Source organism: Odontesthes bonariensis, chromosome 18, assembly GCF_027942865.1.
Source record: "Odontesthes bonariensis isolate fOdoBon6 chromosome 18, fOdoBon6.hap1, whole genome shotgun sequence".
In the NCBI taxonomy this organism is placed as follows: Eukaryota; Metazoa; Chordata; class Actinopteri; order Atheriniformes; family Atherinopsidae; genus Odontesthes; species Odontesthes bonariensis.
This window is the reverse complement of record NC_134523.1, coordinates 12049000-12067364: the sequence shown is the minus strand read 5'-3', so window position 1 is coordinate 12067364 and position 18365 is coordinate 12049000. Positions and strand designations below refer to the sequence as shown.

Below are 18365 nucleotides of genomic sequence, written 5' to 3'. Positions count from 1 at the left end.
TTATTCAGCCTCAGAGGCACAAGTTTGTGCAAATATGCAGTATGGCTGGTTAGAGACTGAAGAAATATGTGCAGCGTGGTCACATATTTAACCAGTAAATGGAGTGAAATTAAAATATAACCGCAGAGGGAGGTTAAATTTATGATGTGAGAATGGTTTCATGAGGGCTGCTCGGGTGAGTGTGTGTGTGTCTTATCTAACAGGACCTAGATTAATAGTAATTTCTTTGTAATTGGTGGTGCTTTGACCTGGGGGAGGGATCAGATGGGTGTGTTTTTTACAACATCAGGACAATTCAGTGTGAAACTGTTCACATAAATTACAATTATTTATGTGACAGTGGAAAAAGAGGCTGGAAAATGAAACTGTGCAGTTTACATCCACAATATTGACATCAACATAATGCTCTTTTAACTGGACTTCCCAAAAAGAGCATTAACCATCTGCAGCTCATCCAGAACGCTGCTGCTAGAGTTTTAACCCGGACTAAGAGATCTGAACACATCACACCAGTTTTGAAATCTTTACACTGGCTTCCAGTCAGTCATAGAATAGATTTTAAAAGCCTGCTGATGGTTTACAAATCCCAGAATGGTTTAGGCCCAAAATACATCTGTGATATGTTCAGAGAATATAAAGCCAGCAGAGCTCTTAGATCCAAGGACTCAGGTCAGCTGGTCCAGTCCAGAGTCCAGACTAAACATGGAGAAGCAGCATTTAGCTGTTATGCTGCAAATAAGTGGAACAAACTGCCAGTGGAGATTAAACTTTCACCAAATGTAGACATTTTTAAATCCAGGTTAAAAACATTTCTTTTCTCATGTGTCTATGCATGAAATATCTTTTAACTTATCTAGACTGTTGCCTGATTTTAAATTCATTTAAATGATTTTATTTGTTTCTCTTTATATTATTTTATGTATTTTTAATGCTTCTTGCACTCCCTGCTGCAATGCTTTTATTTTATGTAAAGCACTTTGAACTGTTTGTACATGAAATGTGCTATACAAATAAATTTGATTTGATTTGATGATTTGATCAGTTGCCCACTAAGCTGGAAAAAATGGTGACCATCATAAAGACCTGAATGAGCTTATAATCAGGCGGACGCACTGATCCATGCACACACACACACACACACACTCCCAATGCAAGCCAGTTCAAAGTCTCCACTGTGTGTGGTGGGTTTTTTCTGAATCCTTCTCTTTGCAGCTCACAAAGTTGTTGTCAGAAAACAGCACAATAGAGAACTGAGAGATTCGGCCAGGGTGGAGACAAAGTGCTGTGAGAGCTCTGACATTTAACTGTGGTACAGATATGTAGCTCACCAATTAGCACAAAGCCCACAAACCCTTCAGTAGGTATACAGGCAGCCTCTTCACACACAGCAGTGTGCTTTTGTAATGCTGACATTTTACCAATGATGGCTCAACCTTCACACACAGCTTGGATCAGTGGAGCTGGAGGTTGGGGAGGGAGGGAGGGAGGGAGGGAGGGAGGGGTGTTTAGTGATATCAAAATGAGGGTCGGTAGAAAGAACTCCTGATACTTCAAGTGTTTTCCTCTGAAGACCTTCAAAACTTCGCCAAGATGTTCCAGTAGAAATCAGGTGACAGTTTTGAGAATGGACCCCCCATGACCCACAACACATGTGCACCCAGCACTCCTTGATCTAGGCTATGACTGAATTTCAAGCCAATCATCATTACTCTGTGACAGCTCTAATTTTGTTACCATAGCGGCAGGGGTCTCAAGTGATGGATTATGGAGGGTCGGGGGCAGCTCTTCTGGATTGAGAAACAAAACAAAGAAAGTGGTGACTGTAACACTTGAGCTCAGGATAATGGGATTGGCCCATAAGTTTGAGGCAAGGGGTGTGAGAAAGTGAGCAGAGGTCACCCACAACCTCGGTGGTCAGCAAATCCGAAGGAGGAGCTGGCAGGGTTTACACGAGACACAATGGTGGAAGTAATGCTTAGGACTTGTTCACTAACACCGACACGTAAGAGACTTCCAAGCTCTGTATGAATGCAGTCTGTGATCCCATCTGAGCTCACACACACACTGAATACGTGCGCTATTGCCATGTACAATGTTGGAGTGAAAAGGAAAGTTGTTGTTAGAAGTGACGCAAAAGTCTGAGCTGTGTAAACATCTAACTTGTAAAAAGGAGGAAAAGAAACTGTTAGTCTGCGGAACATTTGACTTCGAGTCTCCCCATCCTTGACCCGCAAACCTGATACATTTCTTTATATGTGTTTTTATATTCAAAATTAGGGTGAGCTCCTGACAAAGAAATAAAACAAAAGCAGATCCAATTTCCCTTAAATGATGTCGTCAAATAAAAAGGCAGAAAAGGGGGCTTAATAAAAGCCACTCCCTCCCCACCACACTTGGATCAGCCTGGATGGATGAAGATTAAATCAAATACCAATAAATTCATTAATCAAACCTCACATCGTCTGTAACAAAGCTAAGGATAAAAAGAGGGTGCCCTCTACAGTAGAATGTAAATAATCAGCATACCTCATATCAAAATTACCCAGTGACCTGGCTTGGGAGGTTCAAGCTGTACGTTTTGCTTTGGCTCTAACAGTCATCTAAACTAAATGTCACGAAAAACCTCTGGCTAAACATCAAAAGAGCTATGTTTGTAAAAAAATATCTCAGGAATCTCTCAGAACTCAAGCAGAGTTACTGTCAAAAACAAACATACTGTTTGTCGGATGCAAATTCTTGGCTGAAATTTTGAGAAGCATCATCACATTTAGCAGTCAGGCTCTACACAACAGTCAGTTTTTGGTACACGATCTTAATGATCTGCACCTTCACCTAACAGCCAAACACACGTTCACAAATATCATTTTAAACAAACGTTTCCCTTCGCCTGTAGCGATAAAAAAAAAAAAAAAAACAATAAGATACAATCTCAATAAATTCCATGGCTTGTGGGGGCTTACATCATGCCCCCATTCCCACTGACGCCACTTTGTACAAAAAACACACCGTATATTTCCTGTGACTTTGGCATTTTCTACAGCCTCTTCCTGGGTTGCACCTCTAGCCACAAACATCCGGGCCAGTACTGTCACTTCAAGTTATTTGGTTGTTGTTGTTGTTTTTCCCTCTTTGTATATTGAGCAATAACAAAATCTAGGAGAACGGGTAAAAGAGCACAGCTGGTGCTGGATGTGCTTTTTGTTGGATAAAGGCCATGTTCCAGCTGCTTACAGTAAAAAAAAACATGTTTATCAAAAGCCTTTTCTGGGTAAAATCCCTCAAGATAAAGTTTACTAGATAGTCTGGAAAACTACAGTAAAATGCAAGCCAGTGTGTTTTCTGAACTCTAACCAAACAGCCTAAATGCCTAAAACTTGTTCACAAGAGCAGGAAGTATGTTTTCAATGCTTAATGCTGACCTGAAATTTCGGGTCATAAATATGTCATCCAAGTACAGTGTGGTGTTGTTTTTTTTCCCCTCTCACACACATCCCCCTAAGAGCCACATGAAGCAGGATGATGAACGCTCGAGTTTAATCTTTCAGTCCACATGCTGAGTACCTACTTGAAGTTGCCAAGCTTCAGAAGTCAGAGAAGAGAACGTTTGCTTTTAAGATACACATGTCAAAATGTGATGGTAAAAAATCTGAAAACATCAGTGTTAGAGTGAAATTATATCCATTGTACAAGTGTAATTCCCTGCTCCACATCATCAAATTGTGATCTTTTTCTTTTCCTCCTTTCTCATATTAAGTCCTCTGCTTTCACCTCTTCCTCCTCCTCTTCTTAGTGTAGCTGAAGCAGCACCAGGATCAGAGTGGACCACTTAGTCACAGATGCTCCCCTCTTTAACTCATTACAACCAATTAGATGATAGGCCAGGGAAGGGAAGGGCAGCTGTACACAACTTTCGTCTGAATTATTCATTTCATGACTGAATTTCACCCTCCTGTTCACTCACTGTCCAGACATCTGAGATCTTCCCCTAGTTACTTGTGGGAATGAGGTGAGGGGATTTCAGTTCTGTAGTTAATGTTAAAATATCAAAAGGTCTGAACTTAACTAGGCGGTCAACTTTTCCAAAAGGTGATGCCTAAACCTAACTGTATCTTCCAACCTAAAGTTAAACTGAAAATATTTTTTGAAGAGCTGAAAAAAAGGCCAAACTTGAGATGATACAAACTTTGGCTTCCATGTAGGATTAACCAGGCTGAGTGATCCACCACAGATTAGTCACCCTGCAAAATTTGTCACTGTTTATAGTCTCCGCACAGTGTTGTCAGAGAGGTAAATAACCTGAGGCCATCACAGCCAACAGGGCAGAAGAAGACTGTGAATAAAGGCCAGTAAATCACCGGACTGGTATCCCACACATCCCAAAGGCAGCAAAGCCCCCGCAGCGCTCATTTCATGTGTCAAACTCTGATCCCGTGTGATAAGATTCCAGTCCAAGCTGACAAAGCAATCGGTTCCAGCTACAGTCCAAGGCTATACAGTCGGTATAATATTTGTTAAATGTGGCAGGTTGTAAAGTAGCTTTACTGTGTCTTTGAACATGAATCAATAGATGGCGCTTTGTGACGCACTTTCATGAGTTGCCATAAGATTGTGGTGGCTGAAAGCAAGCTTGTGATCAAAATCTTCCATCTACCTTTGTAATCTGTCAGTGTATGGAACTGAAGTCCAACTCAGCATAACTTTTCTTCTGGCCTCTGTTGTATAAAGTCCATCTTTTTGGAACATGCATCCCAAAGTGGTCAGTCTCTGCTGTGAAGCATCGCAGCTGCTTAAGGGTTACCTTTGGCCTCTGTGATCAACGCCCTTGTTATTTGATCCATGAGTTTTGGTGGTCTGCCAGCTTTATTGTGGTGCCACATTCGCTCCATTTTTTTTAATACTTGAATTGCTTCTCCAAAGCTTCGTCCCTGACCTATTTGGAGAGCTCCTTGGTCTTTCCTGTGCTGCATGCTTGGTGGTGCTGCGGATTTCTAGGGCCTTTCACAACAGCTGTATATACTCTGAGATTATCTAACACTTGGTCTGCACACACAAGCAGACTTAACTGAACTAATCATGTGACTTTGCAAAAGTAAGTGGCCACACCAGATCTTAATTTAGGGATTCTTGTTATTTTACTTTACCAATTTGCACTATTTGTGTGTTGGGGCAATGTACAAAAAATACATCCACCGAATGTACAAGATGCTACTGTCGTCAGTAATGTTCACTCTGGGACGCTGCTTGAACATCAGAGAGTCAGACAGCTTAGGAGCGAGATGATTGATGGAGAGAAACTTCTAGAAAGAGGATGAGGGAAAGAATAGACATCATACTGTAATATATATTCAGATAGAAATAGGAGGGGTGTGGGGTGAAGAGAAAAGTAGCAACGACCACAAGGAGTTAGTATCAGTCTGACAGAGATAGATAATGAGAAAAAATAGTGGACAAGAGACAGAAAGAGGTGGCTGAATAATGGATTGGACAGACGAGAGACAGCGAGACAAGGAGAGCCGGAATGGAAAAAAGCGAGGTATCATCTGTGAGGTCTCATCACACACTTGCTGACATTGCTTTAATCTCAGGACCAAGACGGGACCAGAGGGTCCACACACATACTTAGACACACACACGGTTACGGGGGAACATAGTTGCTGGCTACACAATTTACAACGTGTTTTTATATATGTGTGTGTATGTGTGTGTAACAGCATTGGTAGTATTTTTTTTTTCTTTTTGCTGAGGGGGAAAAGAAAACAAAAAGTCAGGCAGGACTTCTGCATGAAATCATAACATGCAAATATGAGGACAGTTTGATTTGGCAGGTTTATGTCGATATTTGTAGTCCACACTCAGCCATAACACAAACCTGTGCTTTCCACAAGAAAACATGTTCCAGTTGACATCAAGTGAAACATTTTCATCACCAATAACTGTTCATCATAATCAGTCAGTGTTGTAAGAAGAGGAGGGAATTGGTTACACTTCTACACTTGAGGTGTAGAAGTAACAGAAGCAGCAACAGATGCAGAGGCTGGAAGGGAAGGGAGGGCCACTGTGTATTTTGAGCAAAATTTCTCCTCCTTCGCTTTTTTAAAAAGACACCTGTTGATATGAACTTGTCACAAGTACTCTGAAACACGTAAAGAGGATTTAAAAAAAGAGACACAAACAGAGGCCTGCAGAGCCCCAGAAGTCAAAGAGGAAGCACAACGCTGTGATGGAAAGACTGAGATAAGAGAGCAGAGAAGAAGATTACCACAACAGGAACTGAAAAAGAAATTGTCAGAGAAAAAAGGAAAGATAGACGAGAAAAGCGTGACGCAAATACAGTCCATTTGCCATTTACTAAATACAAGTGTGATTGAAGGAGGAAGTTGCAAATAAGACATTTTAGAGCAGGACGGGATGTAATGCATCTCACAAAAGTAACAGGCAGCCAGCATTATTATGGCTTCCTCTGTAATGTTTGATTATTGTTTATGGTCTGCCCGCAATGCCACTGGCCAGGCACAAACACACACACATGCACACGCTCCATAAATGTAACATGCATGAATGCACACAACTCTTGAAAATGTGTGCATGTCAATCAAGACCTTCTCGGACGGCACACACTTTCAGCCACATGAGCGGTGGCCCACGTGCACACACATTATACATACGCATGTTGCAGAGTGCTTTTTGCAGGCAAGGCAGACCTAAGTACTGTTCTACATTGTGATTTTGTTTGAGCTCCGTCTCCATAGTGCTGCTTCCTCACATGTTTATAGTAACTGCCATTATAAATTAAAATGATCTTAACAACACTTAAGCTGGGCCATGCATGCTGGTGCAACCAGGCAGTGACAACAGCGCAAAGACACAAGAACCAGTGCTAAGCTGGGGTACAGAGAGACATGAGACAGAGACAGACAGAGCAGACAGAGAAGGACGAAGGGAAGGAGACAAAAAGAAACAACAGGGTTGGCCCCAAACAGAAACCGTGCAGCAGCTCTGAAGAAAGTCCAACTGAAAAGTGTGAGTGGTTTGTGTCTGTGCCTCATGCACATCAATCAAACCTGCACAGTCACGCAGCTTCATCTTCCTTACAATTGTGCAAACGTGGCTGATGGATAAAGTTACTATAATGTGTTTTTTTTCCAAGAAAAAAAATCATACCAGGAAGACATACTGAGCCTGACACAAAGAAGCTATGCGGTACTGGATCTCATTCCATTAATGAAATGGGTCCACCTCTGCTAAGATGCACAATATGAAGGCAATATGAAAATATAAGAAATTTTGCACGATCAAAACCTGCCCTGATAATGTGAAAGTCCGATTGGTGATGCAAAAACCTGTCAAATCAGATACATGGGACCACTGGGGGTGTCCTGTTTCAGTGGGATGGCACTACGGGAGGGCCTGCGACAATGTTTGAGTGGTTTGTGTGCGTCAACGTAACATTCCAATGAATGCCAGGAAGACTATTTATTCACTTATCCTGTCAGCAGTTTTAAAGTTGTGGTTGACTGATGTACATTTTAAGCTTATAGCTTTTGTATACATATATGTAACTTACAAATATGTGAATGCAATTTACATATGTACATGTAGGTTGGGCGACCTCCTTGCAGCCAAAGAACAACAAAATAACTGTTTGACTTTGGGTCAAACAGTGTAGCGCTGCAAATAATGTTTAAAGTGAAGACACTTAGCACTTAAAGAGATGTTATGATTATGACTTATTACTAAGATTTTAGCCTTCTGATGGACTGCTAACCCAGTATTTTGTGTAGGTTGTTACACCAGCTGACAAACAACAAACAAGTCAATTCACACTTAGGAGCTGTTTCCAGAGCTTTTCAACACCTTTCAGTTTGTCATTGCTTGTCCTTGAATGGCTCAACAGTGTTGACATTCAAACTAGAAGAAGAACTATACATATATTCTGAATGAAAGGGGCAAGTTAAATTAATGGCAGCAGTTAGCTACAGCGCACATTTAGTCTCCACATTGTTCAGCATCTGCTGATAATCTGTTTGCTACTGCAGCTGCCCATTAGGGTTAGACCTTAAGAGTGCTGAGAGATAATGGCTCAAGTTATTGATTTATTTTCTACTTGTTTTATGGTCTCCGCAGCTGCTGGCGACACACAGACCCTGGTTCTCAAGCACTCTGAATCCTCCAAATAATACCAAAAACCCAGATGGCCATAAAAAAAAACAGGCATTTCTTCTATTTGACCGTGCGTACTTTCTCTCACTGGAGGAAACCATCTGAACTTTGTGTCCACATTCAGATGCTGCGGGAAAGGTGGCAACATTCCCAGGCACAGGACATTGCTTTGTCTTTGTTTACGATTAGGATTTTATAGATGCATTTTCAGTGGAACAGAAACAGAGCAACATTTCCAGAAAGTGATGCCACAGAGCAGATTTCACATATCATGCAAGACATTTCCGGTCATACTAGAGCCTGGTTTTACGGGCAGGGCTGCGTTGCCAGTTGCCCTGTTTTTACTTACAGTAACTACTGGGCTGCAGAGTTTTGACTCTATGGTGTAACATTAACTCAAATCAGAGTAATGTGAGAACCAAAGCAATGACGGGACAGTTAAGGGGTCCAATATTATGCTTAGAGAGGAGCCAAACAGAGAGGTGTTGGGTGAACTTCTGCTGTTACCGTAAATAGAGGAGAGCACACATTCATCACTATAAACACAAATAAGAATTGAACGATTACAGTGAAATTTTGTCTCGTGACATTTTCTTGGTGTTTCTGTATTTGGTGGGGCACCAATTTCAACCGCATGGACCTGGATCTAAAACCAGGCACTCAGTGGATTGCAACTAAATCTTTAGAAAATAAATTTAATTTGTTCAAAGCAAACCAAACTTATTCCCCCCTTGCGTTAAAGGGTGGCGGCAGCTCAGGCGTTCAGGTGCTTGGCGTGGTGCTTGATGTGGTCGTTCATAAAGGATGAAGAAGTAGCTTTAACAACACAGTTTGAACAACATAGTCTCCAAAGGACACAGGGGATACACTGGGCAAAAATCCCAGAAAAAAATTAACAAAATCCCCCACCTACAGCATTTTGCTTTGAATAATGGAGACAATAAAACCACACAACAATTTGCCAGTGTTTGCAGTTTCTATTTTATGTCTACTTGAGCCAACTCACTACCTCTGAAGAAATTATTCTTGTGTATTGCAGACATGGAGCGGTGTAACACTAGACTTGAGCTGGGAGAGTGTCTCTGGATTTTCCTGGCTGTGATAGCAGATCTGGAGTGTTTACAGGGTCTTGACTAATCAAAATAAACTCCTGGCATTTCCCTCAGATCCTTCCAGCCAAATACCACAGAATTTCTGGTCCGTTTCGGCTACCATAGCATCACATAAACACAGATTACCGCAGATTAGGGGGTGTCAACATATTTACTGATCACCTCTCTGCAGTACGATAAAACCAAACCACTGTCTGTGATGCTCACCTACAGAATTTGCACATGTCCTGTAATCTCAAGTCCAATTACAGCATAAACAATGAACAATAAACAACAGCAGCCAGCCTTCCAGCTGGGGATAAGGGTATGTGTGCATGGATATGTGTGTGTGCCTGTCCGGTTCCTGGGTGAAAGCGAGCACAATACTGGATATTGGGGGAAACCTGATTCCCGGTCAGCCATCCCAGGACAGACAGTCCCCTCTCTGGGGACACACATTTTGCTCCGAAAGGAGAAATTAATACAGCAGCTAACCTCAACTCCCCGCTTCCTCTCCTACACAGTCCCCATGTCCTCCTTCACACACCGACTCGTCCTGTAACAAGCTCTGTCTTACTTTGAAGGACGAAGACGCTGTGAACATAATTTGAATTTCAGCAGCGCACAGACGTTTACATTTTAATCTGCTGATTTTGGACATGCTGTTGTTGCCGTTCGTGATCAGTCCTACCCTCTTATTCTAATCCAGGTGGCTTTAGAAAGACTACTTCTCATACAGCAAGCATCTGATGTGTCCTTGAACAAGACATTTTTATCTCTGTTAACTGTAGCTGTTGAAGTGGGGAAGAAGAGGAAAGAGATTTTTCCTATAAGGAGCATCAATCATCATTCATCTTTCGCAACTAAAATCAAGTTCGTGTTCACTCATCCTGCTTTAGCTTGTCCTCCATCACACCTTGCTCTTAGTGGGGATCAAGTCACTCTTTGGAAAAATAAAGCCACACAGCAGCCAAGGAGGTAATGTGACAAGTCATCAATGTGAGACATCAGGACACATGACATAAGACCTTAACCATGGGCTGGTTGTAAAAGAGGTGTGTGGGGGGGGGGGCTCAAAACCTATAGAAGCATGTGTAACTAGTTTCATTTATGTAACTGAGTTAAATTTGCCCACATTGATGAGTGACATTTCTATTATGGGCATTGGCAAAATGTAAAATATATCTCTCAAACTCTTATTTGCAGTTTTAAAAATTGCACACTTCTACATAAAAATCTAAATGTATCAAATGTTTTATCCTACTTTATCGACAGATGGAAATAAACGTCTCTAATGAACTTTTGTTCTCACAGGAAGCACAGCCACACCAGATCAAGACGTATTAGCTTAAAGATTCTGTCACAGAAACTGTCTACCACTCTGAGTTCCTGCCACAATCAGGTTTCTCTTGCTTTATAAGCAGCTCAACTGGATTTTGGCCACTCGAATCAAAAAAAGTGCTGAAGATACCTCATAAGAGGAATTCTACTGCACAGTGTATCTGTGTATTTTAGGTATCTTGGTATATAATATAGGACATAAAATGAGCAGAAAGCTACATATTAAAGGGTTTATTAAGTGTCACCAAGATTGGGGGCCAAGCAGCAGTGGTCTATAGCCAAATGTTTCTATCATCTCTTCACCTTTTCACTTTTTATGTGAGCGTAGTCTATACAAAACAGCATGATTAGGGACAGTTCCATATCTAATTTCCACCAACTTTCAGTTCCACATCTCCGGCACACTAAACTCCCCAATGGCCTAAAGCCCCCTAAGTTTCCAAACTGGATTATTCACCATAATGAATTTTATAGTTTTTGCAAGCCAAAATTTATTTTCAGTCTTTACCAAAACTGGAACCTTAGATAGTAGGGGAGTAACATCTCTGAAACCAAGACTGAAACCTCAGTGATAATAGCCGCATACTTGTGTTCTCGTCTTCTCATCTAGTGTCGCAGTCTCATGAAAATTGAGGTATAAACGAAGCCGTAGATTTGGAAAATCGTTATACTCCTTATACTATCTCAGGTGACACAACATGAACACCAAATTGGGTTTGTGGACTTTGCACTAAAGGAGTACTTCATGAAGAAAAAACACATCTCCAATTTGTGATTGTAGCCCAGATTTTAAGATCATTACATAAAAGCTGCAACTGTGCTCCACTCTAAATCAGGGCTTATTCTGCTGAATAAGCACATGTTTTAGGTGTGGCCGGCCTTGCATTCAGAGAGCCCTTTTCCGAAAAGAGCTGACCAATCAACATGGACTAAGACAAAGAAACAGGAAAAGGTAGTGAAGGAGAGGAACTCAATTAGACAGGCCACTACAACAAATGAGAGATGATATTCCCATTCAGGAGTAATGGGAAGCTAGACGGAGAGAGTGGAAGAAGAGAAAAGGCATTTGGGCCATAAAATATTACTAATGAAGCAGAATTTACACAACCCGCTGAGGTGAACAGATAAAAAAACAGCAGCCATGAATAAAGACCAATGTGCCGGTGTGCGGTCCCGAGCAGGTTAAAAAAACCCACACAAAGTGCAGAGTAGCTTTCTCCATGCACAATTTAATGCTGCCACTTCGCGTTCCACCCCACCTTTCTTTCTCTCTTTCTTAGTCATCAATAAAAGCACATTTGTGTGCTGACTAGAGCGCAAACTAGGAAAACAACAAGCTATTTTTTGTCACTACTCAAACTATTAATAATAAAGAAACTCCAACTGCAAAACGCATCAGTGGTTTTTGGAGGAAGCCAGAGGGTGGTGACCCTAGTGGATTTTGAGTCACGTGGTTGAAGACCTAGAAAAGCAAACCAACTGCTCCGTGATCCAGGTGAAAAGGAGATTAACTGGTTTAAACTGGGCTGGGAAGGAAGGAGAACTGCAACAGTAAATAGATAGAAGCAAGGCATTCAATCAACAAGCCGCCCGAGCCAAATGAGTTTAATAATGTCAGATAGGCAATTCACCTTTAATGAATAGCTTGCAAGAGGCATTATGTGAACAGCACTCCTAACAGAAAAAATATGAGAAGAATTAACGACAGCCATATCACCTCTCTGGACAAACCATCAATGGAGAGGTTATGGAGAGCACTAGGCTGTGAGTCCTGTTGTCAGTATCTCCCTCAACATCTATAAATAATGGGGCCTCAGGCTCAAGCTTTCATACAGACACCACCACCGGTGCTTGTTCCATAAAAGGTCAAAGTGAAGTGATTCCTAAACATAATGGAGACTGAACAATTCATCGAGCTGACAGGACAAGCTTACGTTTGAAATATGCAAAGTTACCGTTTTCAGATCTCTGGGAGAGTAATAATCAGTTTTCATTGTACATTATTAAAAACTGTTGGGTATTTGCGAGCACCAAAGAGTTCTATTTGCATCCAAATGTGCAGTTTACAAGAAAGACATCTTTGGAATGTTAGGGGTTGAGCTTTGCTATGACATGAGGTCGAGCAACCCAGTTTTATTGAAAAAGAAAAAGAAAAAACAAGAAGTTCAATATCTGCATTTGATCTGCATTTTTTTATCAAAAACATTTCTCCCGGCCTGGATGCACTATATCTGACCGTAACGCTTCGTTTCTTTTTTTGCTGGTGAAAAGCTGCTTTAGGCTGAGAAAGTACTCGCTTTTCACACGTTCATATAAGCAACTTGCTCTTTGGTGGGTGTAATTTTTCGCGAACCTGCCCCTGTACTATGCCTATTCATCTGAGGTTGCCACTAGGGGCCACAGAAGATTACTCGACGTTTCTAAAATTGTACTGATGTCTCGGCGGCTATTTTTCACAAGCATATATGTCACCGTGCAGTGGCAAAGAGACGCAACGATACGGGTCGTTTCTGGCTTTTTCTACAAGCTCTTCATCAAAACTTCCTGACATTTTACTGGACGTTCGTCCAGTCAAATTTGACCCTAAACTGGCCCTACAGGTACTATACATACTGCAGCTTGCATAATGTCAATTACTGAGGACTTGCACAGACGCCCCTCCAAACAAACGCAGGATACGCGAGGCAGCCATAATAAACACGCAAATCTGTTGTTCAAAGCAAGCACATTTCTGACGTTGGAGAGAATGTGGTGGTACAAGTTCCAAGACTCTGACCCAAGAGGTAAATGTTTTCTTGCGTCCCATCAGATACCGTTATGTTTCCAGACTTAAGCCGTGTTTGAATTACCCGCTCATTCACTGTATAATCCACTACGTAGTGAGTCAGCCGCTTCGTAGATCTTTTTGAAATTCCAATCATATAACTTTTCTTTACTATGTATTGCTCTACAATCGAGACTGGACACCAAAAGTAATGCACAGAATCTGCATCAGTTAAACCAAACCATCATGCAGTGTGGCCAACACTGTGTGCTCGTGTTGTGACATCTGCAGCTTCTTAGTAAAAACAAGCAAATATATGCTGTCTGTCACCTCATGTTTGGTGTATACCTATTCTACCGGCGTTTATGTGAAAGGTAGATGTGAATCGAGTATATAATGAAAATTCACAATTCAAACACTAAATTGTGGGTAAGGGAATGAGTGAACAATCCAAATGCAGACTGAGCTTACTTCTCAGATTCATTTTATTACACTAATATTTACTATTATTAGACGTAGTTTCTTGTTGCTCTTTAACTTACTCTCATTTTTATATGCTGTTGACTTATTGTTTTCTTAGTATTCCAATGTTTAGTTACATTTTGGAAAATAATTAGTTGGTCAGGCTACTTAACACTTTAGCCAGGTCAGTATTTTATCCTTTGAAGTTGCTAGGCAGATAAGTCATGACTTAACACGAAAATAAAAGAGTGACAAGCTGAAAACATGCTTCACATGCTTTTCAACTTGACAAAGCTCATCTAGAGCCACAAACACCATGTGACAGAACGTGTGGACTCCTCTGGAGGTTAAATTCATGGCGCTTAGCTTTCGGTTTGATCAGAGCCAGAGGGCGGACGATTTCATGTAAATCTGCTGTGTTCTCGATCAGCCTGTCAGAGGGCGTTAGCATGGAGCAACTTCATAAAAGAGCGACTTGTACAGTTATTTCTCCCTATTACACCCATACTGGTAAAATTGCACAAGCTCAAGTATAAATCCTGCACATTATAATTTTATACCATGTCTCTGGTCCCTTTCTGTGAGACATCAATTATACATGACTAGCATATTTTCACCCTCCTCCAAACTAATCAATCACGCTGGCTGGCCAGTGCTCAGTCTTGCCTCATTATCCTGTCGACTCTCATGTACTTTCACTCTATATTCAGGCTGAAGTCCAGTGGAATGTTGCACCAAACCAGACACTATGATAGTGTATGAAACCATAGCCAAAATCAAGTCATGATACATCTTCCTGGATTTCAACAGCACTGGATTTAGTTGGCTCCGTAGTACTGTGTGACTGGATTGCCAACCAGTAGCCTAATTTTACATTGGAGTTCCATGACCCAACAAAACCCCATGACAGGATGAATTAATATGGGGAAAACAGATGGCCTCATGTGATGGTCTATATGTGGCACTGCCAATGGTGGAAAAGGGTGGGAGGTTAAAGGTGAGGGGAAACACTGCAATCGATCCGTCTGAATGTTGTTTGGTCAACTTCCAAGCTCATATGTCAAGTTCACACATATTCATGCTCTACATGAATTAACACACAGTAAGAGATGACAGGGCCAACATCAAAGATGTATCAGTAAACAGCTTAATTGGTTAGGTGACGAACAGTTGAGTATTCACTCATGTTCATTATCAGATAAAAGTTCCCACGAAACTCGCTGTCTTTTCTTTGTTTTACGATCGTAAGGTTCACGTCTTTGTTTTTAATTAGTTTTCTGGGTAATTGTGATGGGGCAGTCTCAATATTTTCATATAGTTTTCACTGAAATGCGTTTCAGTGAAATTATATAAAGATTCTGTGACAGGTTAATTAGTAAGGAAAACAGTGAATACTGATAGAGCTACGGTTTAAACACAATTCAAGTCCACATCTGCCTCTCTCTTTTACAACCCCGCTGGTGTTTGTGCAAACTTGATCAGATTTAACCACCTTAGACAAGGAGGCTGACTCTCCTGCTGATGCGGAAGTTTTACTGCAGGTGAAACGCATTCAAAGAGGTCTTGAGCTTTTACTGTGCGTGAGTGAGGGGACCATTACAAGAAAAGTGGCACTTCACATTTCACACGGTCCATTTGTACAAGAGTCAACGCAGATGCAAGAAGCTGACGGGTCGTATCAGCAGCCGAGCAGGTTTCTGAGCAAAGGAGTTCTTAGCAGCTGGATGTTTTTATAGAATATCATTGGAACTCTATTGTGTTTTTGTTACATGCTCGTGCCTTCTTACCCTTTTCCTTATTTGCTCGCGAGGCAATAATTCTTTTAGATGAGTCAAGTAGAAGGGAGGGGAGGAGAGGAAAGGAAAGAGAAGAAACTTTGTGCCAGCTTTGAACCAGCATACAGCTGTCGCACTTTCAGAGAAGAATGTGCAGGGAATGTTTCATCCACAGGAGACCGTCAAGTCAAAATACAGATATTCACAACAACGTAATGGGAATCCGTCAGAAGGCAGCATGTTAACGTTATCTAAGACCATTATCTCAGGCAGCTCTGACAGAAGCAATAAGGGTTGAAGAGTGAGGTGGGATTTTAGTGGATGTCAACGGAGAGAAATTAGACCCGAAAGTAGAGAGGTTCCTTAACCGCTTTGCCGTACACACTCAAACAAATACCTGCAATGAGAGGCTCTGCAGAAGCAACGCATCTGTTCAAGGGCCCCCTGTTACAATGCAGGACTAATTAAAGGATCAGGTGGAGTCAGTGCAGCACCCCACACAGCATTATGTGGTTCATTTTAATTACAACAGATCAACGCATCCTCAATTGAACTTCACTGTACAAAGCAGTTTCCTCACACATGCCATATGTCTCAGCCTGGTGAGCATGTACTGTAATTAATCAAAACATATGCACAGCTCACTGTGAGCGTGTTGTGGGAGCAGGGCACTCAAGTAGACATATGTGCACCTCACATGTGTCATGTCATAGTGCAAGGATTTTTGAAGAGCCTTGTAAGAGGTGCCCATTAAGATGGCAACATGACACATGCCATCAAAGGAGCGGCTCACCTCTAAGATCAAACCAGCTCCGTCTATGAGGCATCTGAAACTTGATCTGGACACTTCTAAGTGCCTACCTAACGGAGAAATAACAACAATGGCAGAGCGGCTATTTAGTCAAGCACCCAGTAATGTCAGGGAGAATGTCATAGGCAGCAGCCCTGAAAAGGCCACACAGCTATTAAATAAGAAACGCATCAGGTGAAAGAGGAAGATGACATGTACTCCTGCGTGCCCTGCAAAGACATGTTTATGCTCCCATGGGATGAAAAGTAAGAAACACCTGAAGAGAAGCAAAAGGGGTTAAGAACCAAGCGCAGCTATTGTTCGCCGGCCTGCTCTCACTAATATGCTGGTAGTACATGATGAGAACGCATGCAAGAGTCGCGGCCCTGCAGTGGGATTTCCCTCTGCTACAAACACATGATGGCATTGGCAGGCAGACAGCTGCACTTGTCTAAACAATGACACGGAAAGCACGACCCGGTCCAAGAAGCTCCCACACATAACGCTCCGTCCACTGCGTGCCAGATGCAGCTGCTCGTGCACAACCTTCCTGGGCTTCACTTAAGAAGAGAATGACACACTAACGCAAGGGCAAATACACACGGAAAGAACTTTAACTTGTAAATCGACACTTAGGTCCATAACTCATACCATGACGTCTGTTTAATTGTTAAAGAGGTTACATGTGAATTTATAAGTGCCCGGATCACATACTAGTCTTAAGTTGTTAGTGTCAGAGGGGAACAGGCACCACCACCACTGAGTTCATACTTTTCCAGTGTTTACATGTTATATAAACTCTAGAGTAGATGGCACATGGGCACTTTAAAGCTCTGACTGTGTACTGTAGCTGTGGAGGAGTTTCTTTACTTTGATGTCCGAGTTTGGATACTGTGTGCAACTCTTTCTCAACTCTGAATTTTTCAGGTGTCAGAAAAACAGTGCAACAAACATATCGCATTCAAGTTCTTTTTTTTTTCACTCATTACCCCCTAACAAGTGTTTTTTAGTTGTTGTCATCAAGATGTTTCCAGTACATCAGTCACGCCTCAGTAGTCAAGCATGTCATGTTAAAAAAAACAGCAAAAAGAAGTTTAATTCAAAATGATGCCCCATGTGGATTTGGACAAATTGTTATTAATATACAGATGTAATGAGACAAAGACAGGGGAAATTGAACACCAGGCCCCATGCTGAGATGATGTATGGCTCATGATCCAGCTAATTTGCTGCATAAACAACTCTGCTTGGTTAATTGGAAAATTAATCAAATAGTTACAGGCATTTAGTCATCAAATAGCTGGATTTGGAAGTCCAGTTCCCAAAGCACGTGGCTTGATTCTGTAACTTCATAAAACTTTTTACTAAGTTGTTTTAAGAGATGAAAAACAGACTGTGTGCAGTTTTAAAGTTGCCGCTCGGTCGAAATAAGAAGACAACAATGATGCACTTACATGAATGCATGATAGATGAACGCCCATCCTCTTGGTCTCTCCAGCACGTTGTACAGGCAATTTTGCAATTTTCTGTAGCGCTTACTTGCAGCGGACGCGTTGGCTCGGGGTCCCGGGGGTCCGGGCAGCGGGGTGCCCAGCAGACCTGTGCGGTGGGACGGGTGTCCGCGCTCCGGGCTGGACGGTTCGCTTCTCTCCGTGTGGACGGCGGTGAGAGCCACAAACTCCACCCGCCTCTCGTCGTTCGAAGCCGGGGGCACGAGCATTCTGATTCCGCCGTTGTTTGATGGACTCCCTAACATTGTCACGATCAAATTACAGAAGATTTGACACCTTTCACTGGATCACCGGCAGGAGCGCAGAGCTTAGTTCTGACCAAGTCATAGTCCGGGGTTTTGTTGACTTTAAAGTGGACTAAAACTGGTAGATTCCTACTGTCCCCGCTTTTTTGCACTCGATTGTTTGATCGAGCTTCAAAAGTTTATCTGTAAATCAAGTCGCGGTCGCAAAAGACGAAATGCACAATAG

At 41.9% G+C, this 18365-nt stretch overlaps 1 protein-coding gene across 1 annotated transcript in view; it reads right to left on the bottom strand.

Moving 5' to 3' along the window:
• The window catches only part of kcnq4 (potassium voltage-gated channel subfamily Q member 4), a 78574-nt gene extending 60435 nt beyond the window's left edge, over window positions 1-18139 (bottom strand). The window contains exon 1 of the mRNA XM_075450361.1: window positions 17838-18139. Coding sequence (XP_075306476.1) covers window positions 17838-18139 — 302 coding nt within the window. The remainder of the gene's footprint in view (window positions 1-17837) is intronic.
• Window positions 18140-18365: the final 226 nt, after the last annotated feature.